The sequence below is a fragment of the Bison bison genome, unplaced genomic scaffold, assembly GCF_000754665.1.
Source record: "Bison bison bison isolate TAMUID 2011002044 unplaced genomic scaffold, Bison_UMD1.0 scf7180017864487, whole genome shotgun sequence".
NCBI lineage: Eukaryota > Metazoa > Chordata > Mammalia > Artiodactyla > Bovidae > Bison > Bison bison.
Window position 1 is genome coordinate 603410 of NW_011495047.1, and position 16757 is coordinate 620166.

The 16757-nt window shown below is 44.2% G+C and overlaps 1 protein-coding gene across 1 annotated transcript in view; it reads left to right on the forward strand.

Moving 5' to 3' along the window:
• PKHD1 (polycystic kidney and hepatic disease 1 (autosomal recessive)) overlaps positions 1 to 16757 on the forward strand; it is a 443812-nt gene that overhangs the window by 13263 nt on the left and 413792 nt on the right. The window contains exons 6-13 of the mRNA XM_010863025.1: positions 2165 to 2222; positions 6087 to 6165; positions 8099 to 8173; positions 9173 to 9237; positions 9747 to 9786; positions 10703 to 10773; positions 12255 to 12356; positions 13368 to 13463. Of these exons, the coding sequence (XP_010861327.1) occupies positions 2165 to 2222; positions 6087 to 6165; positions 8099 to 8173; positions 9173 to 9237; positions 9747 to 9786; positions 10703 to 10773; positions 12255 to 12356; positions 13368 to 13463 (586 nt within the window). The remainder of the gene's footprint in view (positions 1 to 2164; positions 2223 to 6086; positions 6166 to 8098; positions 8174 to 9172; positions 9238 to 9746; positions 9787 to 10702; positions 10774 to 12254; positions 12357 to 13367; positions 13464 to 16757) is intronic.

The window sequence follows — 16757 nt, forward strand, 5'->3', positions numbered from 1 at the left end:
GCATTCTGAGCTGAAGGAAACCCGGTGTCTGCCTTTGTTTGGGGACTGGGGCTAGGGGAACCGTGTGTATTAAAAATTAATTCCACCTCACCAGTCCACTCCAAAGAGCCTGCTGCAGGCACTGACAAGTTAGAACAGCTCACAGAAGGTTTATCAAACAGCTGGTGGCTCGGCTTTGTCACTCTCATCCTCTGCTTCTCAGCTCCCCATCTTGCTGCTGCCGACCCTACTTGGGCTCAGGGATCAGCATGAGGAAAGCCGGGTTTGGAAGCTCATTAATTTTTCACTCTGTCATGTCTCTAGCTTGGTGGGTGACCAGAGGCCTGTTTCTCTTTAAAAAAGTACAGCTTTATGTCACGTCAGCTCACAGAGAAATCACGAGTGGAGCCCTTTCCGAGGTTTCCCTCTGAGCCTGCTCCACCACCCTGAGGACCCGGGAGGGATGATCAAGCTCTCTTTCCCCTGCTCTTCTGGAGGAAGGCATACAGCTGAAGGGTAGACCCTGTATTTTAAGCTGGAAATCGACGGGTGTGTTTTCTTGTGTGGTTTGGACTTAGTTGTTTCATCTGCCTCCGTTTCTAACTTCTGGGAGATGGGGCAGTAACCACTGCTCTATTTCACGAAGCTCCCATGATAAAGTCCCAGTGGGCATGACAGTGGTCAGAAAGGTGTCCTGGTGGAGGCGGAGGTCTGGGTGCAGGAGGAGGCTGGGAGAGAGGGAGTGTACATTTGGCAAGTGTGTGTGGAGCTGTGTTAATCTTTATCCTTGGGTGCCAGCAGAGACAGCTCCCAGCCTGTGAAGTCACAGCATTCTTATTTTGACCCCCAGACTGTGCATATTTTCTGTGCACTCTTTTCTAACCTTTCTGTTAGGAAGGGAGGAAACTAACCTTGATGACAGACTGCACAGATGTGTGAATCAATACGTAAAGCCCACACTTGCCCAGACACCATCAAAGTCCGTTGATTCACGATGTCTGATGAGGGCTGGTGATTAACACTGGAGTTACTCTTTAGTGACCTTCTCCCTGGGAAGGTGGACTCCTGGGGTGTTGGAAGCTGACCAAGCAAAACAGTTTGCTGTCTTGGCTTTGCAGACGGGAGGTACAGTAGGTTTGGGGAGGGAAGTTGGTCTAGGCGCCTATAAGAGGTGGGGGTGAGGGTAGCAGGATGGGGAGACTGGGTCTCCTCCTGGGTGAATCATTAGCACGTGGCTCAAACCGCGGCCAGGGCAGTCCATCCTTATGACTCTCTGTTTCTTCCCACTGGCCCTGTAATCTGGGACTAACCCAGAGGATGACAGGTGATATGGAATTCCTGGAATTGTCTCCTTTTCTCCTTTGCTTCCGGGCAGTGTGTCAGTTGTCTCAGATGGGGCCTCTCCATGCATTCACAAAAATGTAAATGTCTCCTTATACCAGGCTGTGCCCAGGGATGCAACCAATGACTTAGGCCTTGCCCCTGCCTCTCTGGAACTTATAGCTAGCAAATGACGCGCTGCAGGAGGTGACTTGAGTGCCACGACCAGGCTTCCCCTGCCTTTCCCATCAATGCTGGTTTCCTCCCTGGAGAATAATGTTGCTTCTCATTCGTTGCGTCATGTTCCCCCCCACAACAGGCACCTTGCATTTTCCCGAACAAATCTCCCTTTCGTATCTTTCAAACTTCTAATTTTCATAGCTTGCAAGGTGCTGACTGATAATAATTTAAGTTGCAATCCTTTCAATTTAAATAAGCAAATTATTGTCCAGAAAAGTTAAAAAAAAAAAAAACTTTAAGACCCCAAGATATCAAGTTGCAATAAAGGAATTAAAAGGTTGGTATTTTAAAGCATGGCTTGTCTACCTTTCCTTTGGTAAAACATGCTCCTGGTATGACCGGTGGGCTGGTAGAAACAGATTTGCCCAGGTGTGAGTGATAAATGTTGCAGGGAGACACATGACCTTGTCAGAGTCCCTTGACCTCATCCATGGAAGAACTATGATAACATCTATCGTCTCTGCTTCACAGAAATATCATGAAGATGAAAAGTAGTAGGAGTGATTTGAGGAAATACAGCGACTTGCTTCCGTAGATGAACGACCTGTGAGGAATGACAGGCTTCTTGTGTATGTTTTTGTGTTGTTCTAATGAAATGCTCACCGTGATAACATTTTCTAAACAGTTTTCTAGGGCACAGACACCAATTGTTTACAAAGTTAATCCACCCAGTGGAGTTCCAGGTAAGAAATCTATTAACAAAGGAATAAATAAGAATCTCTTTACCAAAGCTATTGTAAACTCTTCGACCCTGGTAAATGGTCTCCATAAACAGGAAAATCTTACCACTTCTCTGATGTTGTTTTGAAGGTGAGTGTCAACCTCTGGTTTACTTTAAACCTGGTTTGGTTTCACCTCTGGGCACTTTTGCTCTATTAGGTCACTGATAATCAAAGGAATCCTTACGTGAAAAGAAAGAGAGACCAGCAAAATCAAACCAGGTGTTGCTGGAGAATGGAGAAAATAGATATCATCATCACTTCTAAGTTTATAATCATCCACATACTGCTGCTGCTGCTAAGTCACTTCAGTCGTGTCCGACTCTGTGCGACCCCATAGACAGCAGCCCACCAGGCTCCCCCGTCCCTGGGATTCTCCAGGCAAGAACACTGGAGTGGGTTGCCATTTCCTTCTCCAATGCACGCAAGTGAAAAGTGAAAGTGAAGTCGCTCAGTCGTGTCCGACTCTTCACAACCCCATGGACTGCAGCCTACCAGGCTCCTCCATCCGTGGGATTTTCCAGGCAAGAGTACTGGAGTGGGGTGCCGTCACCTTCTCCACACCCATGTACTAGCAAACCTTTATTGACTCTTGCTGGGAGCCAGGATCTGTTCTAAGCTTTTGGTTTATATTATCTCATTAGATCCTCATAACACCTAGTGCTATAAGAACTATTATTAGTTCCATTGTTTAAAGGCATACCCCTAACGAGTGGTCAAGCTGAGGTTTGGACCCAGACAGAATCTAGAGTGGGCCCATGTACCTTACATTGATTGTATTTTGTATTGAGCCGAGTTGGGTGCCAATTGGAAGGCAATTAACTCTGGTCCTCATCCTGGGAGTTTGTTTATGAGTTAGCGAGCACACGGATATGCAGAGACCAAGAGGACAGAAGAGAAGAGAGCACGCTAGTGGGGTTGAGGCTGGACGCAAAAGAAAGCATTGCAACTAAGGCCTGCCAAGCCTGCTTTAAAACTAAGTAGTAAACAGAGCTAGGATTACATACAATTTGCAGTCTGATTCTTGACGAATTCCTACACGTATTTTAGGTTTCTTGTTTGTTCAGGGATTCCAGATGGTATAAGTATGGGGATACAAGTTGTTCAGTTTTTACTTGTGATTGGGTCTCAATACATGAACTGATCTAGTTTCGAATGGCTCAAGAATGTCGAAACGAATATCTTACTCAATGAAAAGTGTCTGTACTTTTTGGCGCATGTGTGTGTATAGACACACAGATGTATGTGTTTTTTAAATTACATCCTGAAGAATATGAATTTGGCATTATTAGTCACATTATTCACAGATCTGCTCCATTCCATTCATCTCAATAATCAAGACATGATCATGTTTTATTAAAAAGAGATGTGACCTGTGAAAGTCACATGCTGTCATTTTGCTCCCCCTGTTTGGACGATAGAAGCCTTGTTAGGATGAGGGATGAGGAGGGAGCCTGTTGTGAGCAGTGTGACGCAGGGCATCAGCTGGCACTCAGATTAATCAAGGCCATTTCCCCCACCCAGTTTGAGTTCTTCACACTGTCTTTTCCACCTTCAGGGAGAACTGGTTGGAGTGGTCCCTCTGGGCCGGATCCACACGGCTGCATCTTCAAAATCACTTTCCAGACGATTACTCTCATTTCCTTTGGGAAGCCTGCCCAGAGTAGCAGCCGCGGAGATGGGGGAGGTAGCGGGGACAGCAGAGATATTTTGTGAGCAGTTGATTTCCTATATGTGGTTAACAGTCCTCCACTGTAACGTGGAATCCACCCCCTACCTCCCCCAGCACATGGTCTGGCTTGGCCATTTGTCAGCTGCTGTTGGGCTTCTTTGTTTAGAAATAAAACAAAAACTCGCGGGAATTCCTAGTTTCTATAACCTCCTATTCGTTTTTAAAATTGTGCCCATCAGTTGTAGAAATCATGCCTGCCAAAGCCAGGAAACTGATCATTTAGCCCTAATGAAATGAAGGTGAGTTATTTTGCTAGATGGCAACAGTAGTAGAGACCTTCAGACTCTACGTGCTGTGCTGTGATTAGCTGCTCAGTCACGTCCAATTCTTTGCAACCCCAACCCCATGGACTGTAGCCCACTGGGCTCCCCACAGGGCTCCTCTGTCCACGGTGATTCTCCAGGCAAGAATACTGAAGTGGGTTGCCATGCCCTCCTCCAGGGGATCTTCCCAACCCAGGGACTGAACCCAGGTCTCCTGCATTGCAGGCAGATTCTTTACTGTCTGAGCCACCAGGGAAACCCAAGAATACTGGAGTGGGTAACTTATCCCTTCTCCAGGGGATCTTCCCGACCAAGAAATTGAACCAGGTTCTCCTGCATTGCAGGCAGATTCTTTACCAGCCAAGCTACCAGGGAAGCCCTAGGCTTCCGCCAATCCCATGACCTTTGTCTAAGTCGACTAACTTCCCACTCATTGTACTCTTTCTCTGGTCAAGTGCCTGCCGTACTTCCTGGAAGTTTTCCATTGTTTTAGGACCAGTCATCCAATGACTGCAGCTAAAATCACTTCCTATTAATAAAACATGTGCACAGTATGTCAGGAGCATTACTTCTTGGTCATGTTCTTTTTTTGGCCTTAAGTGTAGCCATGAAGAAATTCAAAGTCCTCTGAAGTCAGTGGCCTCATGAGCCCTGTAGGTGCCCTTCTCTCTTCTAATTTTGAGGTTTTGTCTAGTTAACCAGCACCTTTCTTATCTCTTAGCATTGTGATACTGGAAGATGACAGCCTCAATGGTTAAATTCTATCATTATCTGGAAGGCATACTCTTGCAGGTTGTGGGATTGTGTGGTGAACTTGAACTGCATTGCCTTGCTATGTTTGCTTCAAACCTTGCTTCATGCACAGATCTGAATCTAGGTGTTTTTCAACTGGAGGAAGTCAGCTCAAGTAGCATCTGGTATGGGTCCCAGAATGTTTCTGAGAAGGGGCTGTTCTAGATTTCTTTCCCAGGTCCTCTGAGCAGAGAAGTTGGGGGTAGTGCTGAGAGTGCCCTTGATGAAAAGGGTTGTTGATGCCTGCTCCCCTATTCCTACAAACTCAAAAGAGGCGAGTATCAGGGGAAAACTTGCTACCCAATGGAAATCTCTGCAAATTGCATAGAGGAGACCCAGCTGAGCAAGTCATCCTCATCAGTGAGCAAGGCAGTGCCAACTGTCTGTGGATCCCCATTTTGCCTGATGTTTGAACATAAGTATTTTTGTTGAATGAATACTGTGTGCAGTGGCTCATTCTTTAAGCCAGGGCTCTGTTGCTCTCTCGTGTCCTTCTTTCTGACTTCCTACCCGATCAGTTCATCCGTGACATTTATCTTTTGTACTCTGAGATACAGAAAAAAGTTTAGTATTTTTGAATATCCATCCAGATCGTGCGATATGAGCCTTCTCTTATCACATGTGTCCAGAGGAAAGTCACATGGAACACTCCCAAAGAATATTATTCTTAAATCCCGTGTAGGTGAGTGGTCTATACACAGCCAAGAGGGGAACAAGGCGGTGTATTTCAGCAGGCCCCTCCCTCCCTTCCTCCATCCCTCCCTCCCGGGGACTGAGGAAGGTCTGCTATTCCTTCTGCTCCATACCAACCTGATAAAGTCTGCAATGGCAATGGTTGATTGTTTTTGCTTCTTTGATTGATGACTGGCTCGTACTTGGTGATCCTTTCCTGTTGTACAATTTATAAAACTGTGTTAGTATTCTGAGTCATGACCAGTTTGGCCATTTTGAGTAGAGATAACTGAAAAAGAAATACAGTGTATGTTATATATTTAGAGTGTGAGCTGAATAGGTTAATTAAAAAAATTTTTTTTCAAACAGGAAAGCTAATACATGTGTATGGCTGGATTATCACTGGAAGGTCAGAAACCTTTGATTTTGATGCTGAGTACATTGATAGGTAAGTGTGTGCTTGTTTCTGTGTTCGACCTGTTACAGATACGCAGGATTGCTCCCTGAGACCGGCTTCCTTGAGAGCAATAAATTGTGAGCAGTCGGCACAGAACTGCTATTTTCCTCTTCGCAGTTTATGGTCCCTGGTGAGCTGGGCTTCAGCAAACTTGGCTAATGTAATTGCAACTGGTCGATTAAGTTGGTCCATTTATTTACTGACAACTAGTCACTCTGGGCACAGTGTGAGTTGGACTGTAATTGCATCTGTGGATTTTCTTTCTTGATTCTTCCCCTTTTCCCTCTTGTTTCTCAAGCTGGAATAAATCCTTTATAACCATGTGTGAACCTGACCACTGTAACATCCTTGTTTGTTATCCATCTGTATATTTAGAAATTCTGTTAGTGTGATCAGACAAAAATGTGGAAAATGTACAGAAAGCCATTGAGCTATTTTTAAAATTTATTTTATTGCAGTCTAGTTGATTTACAATGTGTTAATTTCTGCTGTACAGCAAAGTGATTCAGTTTTATGTCTATCTCTCTCTCTCTCTCTCTCACTCTCTCTCTCTATATATATATACATTCTTTTTCATATTATTTTCCATTATGGTTTATCACAGGACACTGAATATATTTCCCTGTGCTATACAGTATGACCTTATTGTTTATCCATCCTATTAGTATATGTAATAGTTTGCATCTGTTAATCCCAAGCTCCCGATCCTGTCTTCCTCCTCTTCTCCTCCCCCTTAGCAACCGCAAGTCTGTTCTCTATGTCTGTGAGTCTTTCTGTTTTGAAGATAAGTTCATTTGCATCATATTCTAGTTTCCACATATGAGTGATGTCATATGGTGTTTGTGCAAGCAATTGAGTTTTTAATATTTTGGGGGAATGATTAGGGCTTCTCTAGTAGCTTCGTGGTAAAGAATCTGCCTGCCAAGCAGGAGACATGGGTTTGATCCCTGGGTCAGGAAGATCCCCTGGAGAAGGAAACAGCAACCCACTCCAATATTCTTGTCTGGGTGATTTGATGGACAGAGGACCTTGGTGGGCTTGCAAAGGGTTGGGTACGTAGGATGCCGATGTGACTTTTTTCATTGGAGACTTTTAAAATGGAAAGTGAATTGAGATGTTCGTGAGAACCTCTAAGCAACTGTGGTTACTCAGCATGAAGCAGTTAGAGTGAGGGTTTATAAGGTAGAAGGACCACAGCCTCATGAGATGCTCTGCTGAGGGACGCCACATAGTATGTCTAATTTTTCCTCTACCCCTTGGATAGAGTGGGGGAATCCTCATGTTCTGCTACAAATCTTTGATTTTGAAGTTGACTGCTTTCAGGATCTACATTTCTGGCATAAAATAATGGTCAGGGAATTCCCGGGCAGCCCAGTGGTTAGGACTCGGCACTTTTCACTGCTATGGCCACAGTTGATCCCTAGTTAGGGAGCTAAGATACAGCAAGCTAGGCTGCGGCCTAATAATAATAATAAAATAGTCAACTTGTCTTGAATGGAAATTACTCTTCCCATGGAGGCTTGAGGCCCCAAGTACATCCCTGACGGTATGCCATACTCAGTACTTGGTCCCATCACAGCCTTGGTCTGGGATACTGTTTAGGAGGAACACAGGCGTACACTCCTCAGTGGCTCTGTGTAGACCCAGTATAGTCAAGGAGGAGATGATGATGATTTTTCTGGAAGGGGCAGTGCTCCCTCACTGGTGTGAAAGTATGGGCCACAGATGAGTGTTGTGCATCCTGCCCTAGGGTTGAGGGTCTGATTTAGCATCTCCTCTGGGGACAGTCCCCAGCCACCTGCACTAATGCCCCATAAGTTAAGAGATGAATGTTCACAATAGTGTTTCCTCTGAGTTTTTCCAGAAATGTTTGCAGAGAGCACTCCCTCTTGACTTGTGTCTGTTGTTCCCCTTTTGTATCCAGTCCACTGATTTTGGAAGCTCAGGGAGACCAATGGATCACTCCTTGCTCTCTTGTAAACAGACAGACGGGATCCCGGTGAGTATCTTTCTTGCCAATATCTATGTTTTAGGCTCTCCCACGTGGGCATAGCACACACATAAACATCTATTTTTAATTTAAAGCACCCGTGCCTGTTGACTGCCTTATTTTTAGACTTCCTAGAAATGGCACAGTCATCGATTCACAATGCAACCTGAAGTGGGTTCAGAAAGCTTTCTTGAAAAGACAGGTAGCTAATAAGAAGTGCTTACTGCATGAACACTTTCACATTGAAGGCAGCCAATAACCTTGTAAGTACATACAGCTCTTAGTCTCACTTTACAGATTTGGGAGCTGAGGCACAGAGAGGTTAAGTAATTGCCCAGAGTCTCACTACGAGCAAGTGGCAGAGCTGGGATTTGAACCTGGGTCCACTTACTAGCCTCTGGAGTTCATCCTGTTAACCACTGCACTATATCCAGAGTTCATCCTCTCACCCACTGTACTGTATCGACTAGCCAGAGGAAAAAAACACTAAAGTTTCAGTTGTTCAATTGTTTATTTATTACAAGGAAAATTTAGAAAATGAGTATCTATGTGCTTACTTTTGAGATAATCAACATTTTTCTGGCTTTTTCAAATCACTTGGGACTGAGTGGGTTAACCTTCTGTACCCTATGACTTACCTTTTTGGGACTAGTGTTTAGAAGAGGCAAATTGTATAATGTGATTTCTTCCTGGTATCTTTCATTGGTTTGCTCAGAATTTTCCTGTTTCAGGTTCAAACTTGCTAATAGACTTTTTTGGGGGGGAGGGTGATAATGATCTTGCTGTCCTTGTCATAAAACAGACTTTGGAAAGAAAGAACCCAATGGAGGTAAGGAGTACGTTAAATTTTGTCTCTCACACTATGTGTTTGACTGGTAGTGTATGTATTGATGATAACTCTAGTTATAATTTTATTTTGTTTTATAACTTTCCTGGGTAAAGAACCAGAGCTTCTGAAGTGAATTGCCAGGTAATTCTTATCTCTTACCTTTTCCTGTTTTTCCCTAGCTATCCTATTCAGGAAGACCATGGTCTTGGGACTCTGCAATGTCGTGTGGAAGGCAACTACATTGGTCTGTTTGAGAAGTAACAGAATTTTAAAGTCTTATCCATCTGTGTCTCTGTGTCCAGAAAAAAACTATTTCAAGAATTGGTTCTCCTGAGAATGATACTAATAATTACCATTTGTTGAGAATTCTCTGAGAGACTCTCTAGGAAGCAGCTTAAATATAAACTAAATTAATCCTCACACATGCACCTGTGAGGCTGGTGGGATTGTTCTTGCTTTGTAGGTGAGAAAGTTGAAGCTAGTAACCAGTGGAGCAGGATTTATCCTTCTTGGTCTAACTCCAAGCCAGTTCTTAGCTGCTCTATTGCTATTACATTTATCCTTGTATTGTTAGACATCGCCACTGCTGATGCAATGCGAGTCTGGAACGTGTTTATTTCGAGCACTGTTAGAGACGTTAAGGTGCGGGTGGTACCTTGGTGATCGCTGGACTTCTTGCTTTATGATAGCGATGTCCTGGCCCATGTAGTTCATGCAGGTTCCTGTATTGATGCTTATTTCTGTTTGTTACAGGCTCCCAGAATGTTAGTTTCTCAGTATTTAACAAAGGAAAGTAAGTAACTGGGAGGAAGCAAATTTATTTTTATCTTACATTATCTACTCTCTTGTCTTGCTTAGTTTTCTTTAACCTTTTATAATGGAAAATTTCAAATGTATACAAACAGTAGCGTAATAAATCTCCAGGTACCTACTTGATTCTTTTTTTACATCTGAGTGAATATAACTGTGTCCTGTGCACTCATCTTGAAGTGACATAAATGTTTCAATGGGATAAAGATACAGAATTTGGGGAATTACTTAAGTAATCTCATAATACTGGAATTTTATTTTATTTATTTATTTTTTTTTATGGAATTTTAAAACAGTACATAGTTCCATAAAGTGCTTTGTGTCATTCCAGGAAATGACTTCTTTAAGATGGAAGGGGTCCAGATTTTATAGAACTCTGGAGAGAGAAATGTGGAGTCTGGATTTCTGCTTGCCTTACCTCATATTCTGACACTATGTACTTTTCAGTGTTTCCTGAAAAGGGCATTGCCTAGCTGATATTAATTTCATTGTGAAGATAATAACACATGACCTACAGCTACTCAGCTCAACATAGGGAGATTTGCTCTTTGTGTCTCTGACTCTTTTTTAGGAGGGAATAAAACTAGCATCTATTGACTACCTCCCACGGGCCAATTCCACACCAAGCCCTTTCACATTCATTATTCCGTTTAATGCTAGTCACACTCTGTAAAGTAGGTATTATTATTCCCATGTAATTTTATAGATCAGAAAACAAACTTTGCCCCATTGGTATTCTCTAGTCATCAAAAGGAGCCGGTATTTAAACAGTTTTAAAGATCACTAAAAGTTAGTGATCTTCTTTCAAGCAGTCAATCTAAAAAATGAAATCCCAGATGCAATTTTCATCCAAAACACAATTTTGTGGTTTTTTCTTTTTTTTTTTTCTCTTTTTGGAGGTCAGTGATACACAAGGATGCATGGCTGGTCAGTGCGAAGCAAGACCTTTTTCTGTACCAGACGTACTCAGGTACCATTTTCCTTCACGGTGTTTCTTCCCCCTTCCCTCACACCACCCTGGACCTTGAACTCTCTCTGACTTCCTCTGGCCATTTCTCTATGATCATTAACACCTAAAGCTTTCCCTGCAGTCATTGATGGCCCTTTGGTTTTGTGTGAGAATAAGTTCCTTGATGAGTGTTGACTTTATTTACTATATTAACTTTTTGAATATTAAATTTAATATTTATCTATTAATTATTGAAATTAAATTCAAAGTAAAATTAAAATATTAGAAGAGGCTTGGTCATGGATTTTTATACAAAATCTAGGGATATAGACTGAGTAAAAGAAAGGGGAATCATCCTTATTGTATGTTCTAAAAGAATAACAGAAAAGAGATGGCGCTGAAAAATCTAAAAGCACATCTTTGTAGTTATTTTAGCATCTCACCTCTGAGTATTCATTCAAGGATTTATGATTTGCTGATACAGATGCTAAGTTTGTGTTGCTATCTGATGAGTATACAAAAAAAGCAAAATCTGAAAAACTGGAAACTTGCATGAAATTGTGAACTCAGTCTAGGACTAGAAAGCTGACTCCTGAAAATGAGTGCCAGCTTCTCAAGTTGAGTACAATCTCAAAACCACTGAAAAGTTGTGAGGCTGATTCAAATCCCAGAGGCAGCAGAAATCTACCTTTGCCAAAAGTGCAAGAAATTTCCTAAGTGAAGGGGTCGATGCCATTCACTCTGTAGGTGGCCTACCTCTGTCAAAGCTGGATTTTGACCCTTGCTTTTGTTTTGGAGTGGTAACCACTCATGATTAGCCTCTTTGTACCTTCAATTAATGAGAGAACATGACTACTTGTTCGCTTTGAGGGGATGAAACTTAGAACTCTCAAAGTTTGATCATAGGAGGGGAAAAGATCTGAAAAAGTTAAATTCCTGGGGACTTGTGGCATATGACAGTGTAACTCATTCTTTGCTTAGAGCAAATCACAGACTCATATGTGTAAGCTGAGACCTTGACCAATGCATGCGGAGTTGAGGTCTCTATAAAGTATAACCTATTGTTCTGTGATGTATAAATAGGGTCCTTGAAGTGAGGAGACAGATGTCCTAAGAAAGCCTCATGGTATGCAGGGATTTTTGCTGACAGCATGAGCAACCATGGGGAAACTCATGGGAAAAGCTGCAATTCCCACTCTTTTTAAATATTGATCCTGTATAGTGGCTCAGACGGTAAAGAATCTGCCTGCAGTGCAGGAGACACAAGAGATGTGGGTTCGATCCTTGGGTTGGGAAGATCCCCTGGAGAAGGACATGACAACCCACTCCAGTATTCTTGCCTGGAAAATCCCATGGACAGAGGAACCTAGTGGGCTACAGTCCATGGGGTCACAAAGAATTTGATAGGATTTAGTGACTCAACAGCAGCAACATGATTATATTATTATTTGGGTCACATCCTGGATTATATTTGGAAACTTACTTTTCTTTTCCTCTTGCAGAAATACTGTCTGTGTTTCCAGAAACTGGGAGCCTTGGGGGAAGAACAGACATCACAATTATAGGAGACTTCTTTGACAACCCTGCTCAGGTTACCATTGCAGGTAAGTTGAAATGACTGAAAAGAGTTCATACTTGAATGCTGTAGGATATTATATATCTCTTTTGGCCTGGAGAGGGTGGAAGGGAAGCAATCTTTGCCTCTTCTGACTCCTCCTGGGACCCTGTTCCACGGTCTTTGTCCTATGTTTGGTTGAGACTGGGAAAAGGAGGGGATTTTGGCCTTGCAGCTCTGCAAACATGTAACAGAATGCCCTGTTGCAGATACACTCACAAATCAGAGCAAGTCCCTTTGGTGTCCCCATCTGGGGAGGGAAGAGAAGCAAGGGCACAGCTCCTCTTCACAAAAGTATTTCTTTTAAGGGCTTCCCTGGCGGCTCAGATGGTAAAGAACCTGTCTGCATTGCAGGAGACCAGGGCTCAATCCCTGAGTTGGGAAGATCCCTTGGAGAAGGGAATGGTTACCCACTCCAGTATTCTTCCCTGAAGAATTCCATGGATAGAGAAGCCTGGTGGGCTACAGTCCATGGGGTCCCAAAGAGTGGGACATGACTGAGTGACTAACATTTTCACTTTATTCCCTTCTCACTCCTTCTAAAAGGCAACCTCACTCCCTCCTCCTTAGCCCTGTTTGTAGGAATAAGCAGGAGTGGGTGGGCATTTGTTACACCAATTCTTCTGGAATGCCCCCTGGGCAAATGCTTTTGCCTAGAATCCTTTGTTCTGCCTGATGGGATGCTCTTCTAGCTGGTGACACCAAGGATACTGGACGATGTTTTCACACTCTCCTGTCACAGTTCCCTTCCCTAGCTCGGTCATCTCCACGGAACGGCATGGCTGGCATTGCTTTCTTCCTGATTGTTCTAAGTGGCCTGTGTTCCACTGCTCTACATTCTCTCTTTCCTGCCTCCTCCCACAACTTTCTCTCTACTCTCCACTTCCGGCCTTTTGCCCTGCAACAGGAGCCTGTCTACTTTAGTGTGGTCCTCTGGCCACATCTGTATCTCCACTGATATTGCTACTGACATCTGTATCTAATTTAAATTCCCCCTCAGGCATTCCGTGTGATATTAGACATGTGTCTCCCAGGAGGATCGAGTGTACCACCAGGGCCCCAAGTAAAGGTGCAAGGCTCTCTGCTCCTCAGGCAGGTAAGGAAGTCGCCACGGTGACATTTTTTAACCACAAGGGGCAGGAAGTGGAAAGGAAGGCGTTTGAATCTGGTCTCAGCTGTTTGATTGGCTGCTCAGTGAGTCCTGCATCATGGATCAGAGCTTTACTTTCAGAGGTATTCTTAGCTTTATTCAGATGCTTGGCAACACCCAGGACTCCTAGCCCCAGGCGACTGAATGGTCAGTGGGTTCAGTGGAAACCACAATCCAGGAAGTGTAACTGCCATCAAGACGTTCCCATAGTGATTGGTGGAAAAGCCTGAGCTGCCTCCTCCATGCTCTGGGTCAGTTGCACTCCAGTTCATGCTCTAAGAAGACAGAGCAACAGACTGCTTCTTCTATGCTCATAGGACGGTTAGATGAGGCAGAGAGTGGGGTGTAATGGGGTGCATTTAAATGTTGTTTCTTTGCTGTTGTGAGCAGCTGTCTGTTACTCTGAAAAGTAGAGCTGTATTGTGATGGGGCCACCAGAAACAGAGCGGGCAGGGGGGCAGGTTCCACTGGTCCTTTTTCACTATTTATTTATTTTTGGCTGGATCTTCATTGCTGCACATGAGCTTTCTTCATTGTAGTGCACGGGCTTCTCACTGTAGCGGCTTCTCTCATGAAGCACAGGCTCTAGACGCACGGGCTTCAGTTGTTGTGGCACACTGGCTTAGTTGCCCCATGGCATGTGGGATCTTCTCGGACCAAGGATCGAACCCATGTATCCTGAATTGCAAGGCAGATTCTTAACCAGTGGACCACCAGGAAAGTCCACCTTCTGTGTTTAAACCTCCTACCCCATGTCTACAAATTGCAAGTGCACCAGGGAAGCACTTTTCTGGGAAGTGTTAGAACAGGATCTCAGGTGTAGTTAGGGATGAAGGGCAGTTGGTGTCTGGAGTCCTACATGCCCCACAGGGGCTGACTTCACAGTTAAAAGCACAGGCAGGGGAGTTCATCTCCTGAGTCTCATGGAGGGGAAAACTTTCTAAAGAAAGGCCATTCGGGTGTAAAAACTCATTCAAAGCTTAGGCTGGGCATTCTCCAGGTCCCTGATCTGTGGTCTTTACTCAGGGAAAGCTCTAATCCAAGGTAACAAATGACTATATGAAGCAAGTGATGGAGAAAATGTGAGTCTGAATTCAGGGAATAGAGAGTCTGATTCCTATCACAGCGGTTCCTGCTGGAAGCTACCAGGGTCGTGGTAGGGGAATTTCCTGAGTGCTGCTGATTTTTTTAACTTGAGGAAGTAATTTTTATTGCATTTCTAGGCTTCCTTATTACATTTAGCAGGCAAGTTTGAAGAATGTTGCTCTAAAATAAGATCAAAAGAGTTTAAAGTGTACATTATAAATAAAATGTATATAGAAAACACAATGTGGCAGTTCTGGATGGTTGTCAGTGTCCTTTATACAATGCTTTTGGAATTTCTTTTATGGAAGAGTAGCAGGGGTGGGGTGGACAGGCAGCTGTTAACATTCGATCGTTAGCTCTAGACAGGCAGATCACAGTCTCCTCCCCAGGGCCCTCCAGGCTGTCTGGTCTCAGGCTGGCGGGTGAGCTGGGGGTCTCAGGGACAGGATGAGGGCTGTGTCCTGCAAAGCTCCCAAGCCCTCACCCCAGCCTCCCATTGACCGGCACAGGTCTTGAGTCAAGGACGACTTCTCCCCTTATCTCTGCCTCTGCGACCTAATGGCGACAGGGGTCTCCATGGGTTGCAGTTCATGGGATGCAGCCCCGATTTGGGCGGTCTGAGGATCCTGAGGGGCAGCTGGAGTCCTCTGTGATGGTGACTGGGTAAGGTCTGGATACCTGAGGGCACCGCCAGCTGAGAGCTGCCTCCTCAGCTAGGCTGGGCACTGGCAGGAGGACCCAAACTTGAGTGCTGGCCATACATTCCCTGGGCAGGGTAACCAGCACCCTCAGGGAACCCCCCTCCTCTTAACTAGGACCTGGATCTCAGAGGGTGAAGGTTGAGCCTTCTTGGGACCTTGCCCTTTCTTGTCAGAACAGAGACTAACATTTGTTTTGATGGAGACTGGAACATTATGGCCTGACCTCAAGAACAAAAGATCTGACACCTAGAAATTTGCAACAACTAATAACGCCCCTCCCTCACCTTCCCTATAAAAGGACTTTGCTGAAAAGCTTTCAGGGAGCTTGGGTTTTTTTTAAAGTCATGAGCCACTCTTCTTGCATGGCTCTGCGGTAAACATTTCTCTGTTCCAGGCTCCGATGTTTTGGTATTGTTTGGCCTCAGTGTGTATTGGGCACACAGCCCTGTGTTGGGTAATAATGAATAATAATTCATGCATTGGGTAACAGGACAAATGATCCTGTTTTGCAGCTGTTGTCAGTAGCAGGCGTGGGGCACTTGGCAGTGTTCGGTCCTTACAACTGGGATGGCGGTGCTACTGACCTCTAGTGGGTAGAGGCTGGAAGTGCTGCTAAACATCCTTCAGTACAGCCCTTAAAACGCATTGCAGGCAGCACCAGGGAAGCCCCACAATGGAGTTATCCAGCTCCAAATATCAATCCTGCTGAGCCTGAGAAACCTCAAATAGTACATTAAAATATGCTGTTATTTTTCTGCTTATTCCTTATCTGTTTCCCCTTCTTAGGATTTAACAGGGAATAACAACAGGAATTAAAAAAAATAATAACAGCCCTAGCTATCCTTTACTGAGTACTTATATTTCCGGCTCTTTGTGTATATATTTTAAGCTCCCTTTGTCTTTTTCCCTCCAGATTTGTCAAACTGACTTTACTTCTCCCCACGGCTTTATTGAGATATAATTGCTGTGTAACTCAGCTCCCTTAGTCTTTAGAGCAGTTTCTCTGTTTACTATTGACCCCATTTTGATGCAGGAGAAAATAAAGATGTGAAGCAGTTTGCTCAAAGCTGCCCATCAAGTAAGTGGTAGAGCTGGACTCTGAACCCATCCATGGGTGATTCCAGAGCTTTTAGCATCAACCCAATTAGTAGCCAGTATCGGAGAAGGCAATGGCACCCCACTCCAGTACTCTTGCCTGGAAAATCCCATGGACGGAGGAGCCTGGTAGGCTGCAGTCCATGGGGTCGCTAAGAGTTGGACACGACTGAGCGACTTCACTTTGACTTTTCACTTTCATGCATTGGAGAAGGAAATGGCACCCCACTCCAGTACTCTTGCCTGGAAAATCCCATAGACGGAGGAGCCTGGTAGGCTGCAGTCCATGGGGTCGCTAAGAGTTGGACACGACTGAGCAACCTCACTTTCACTTTTCACTTTCATGCATTGGAGAAGG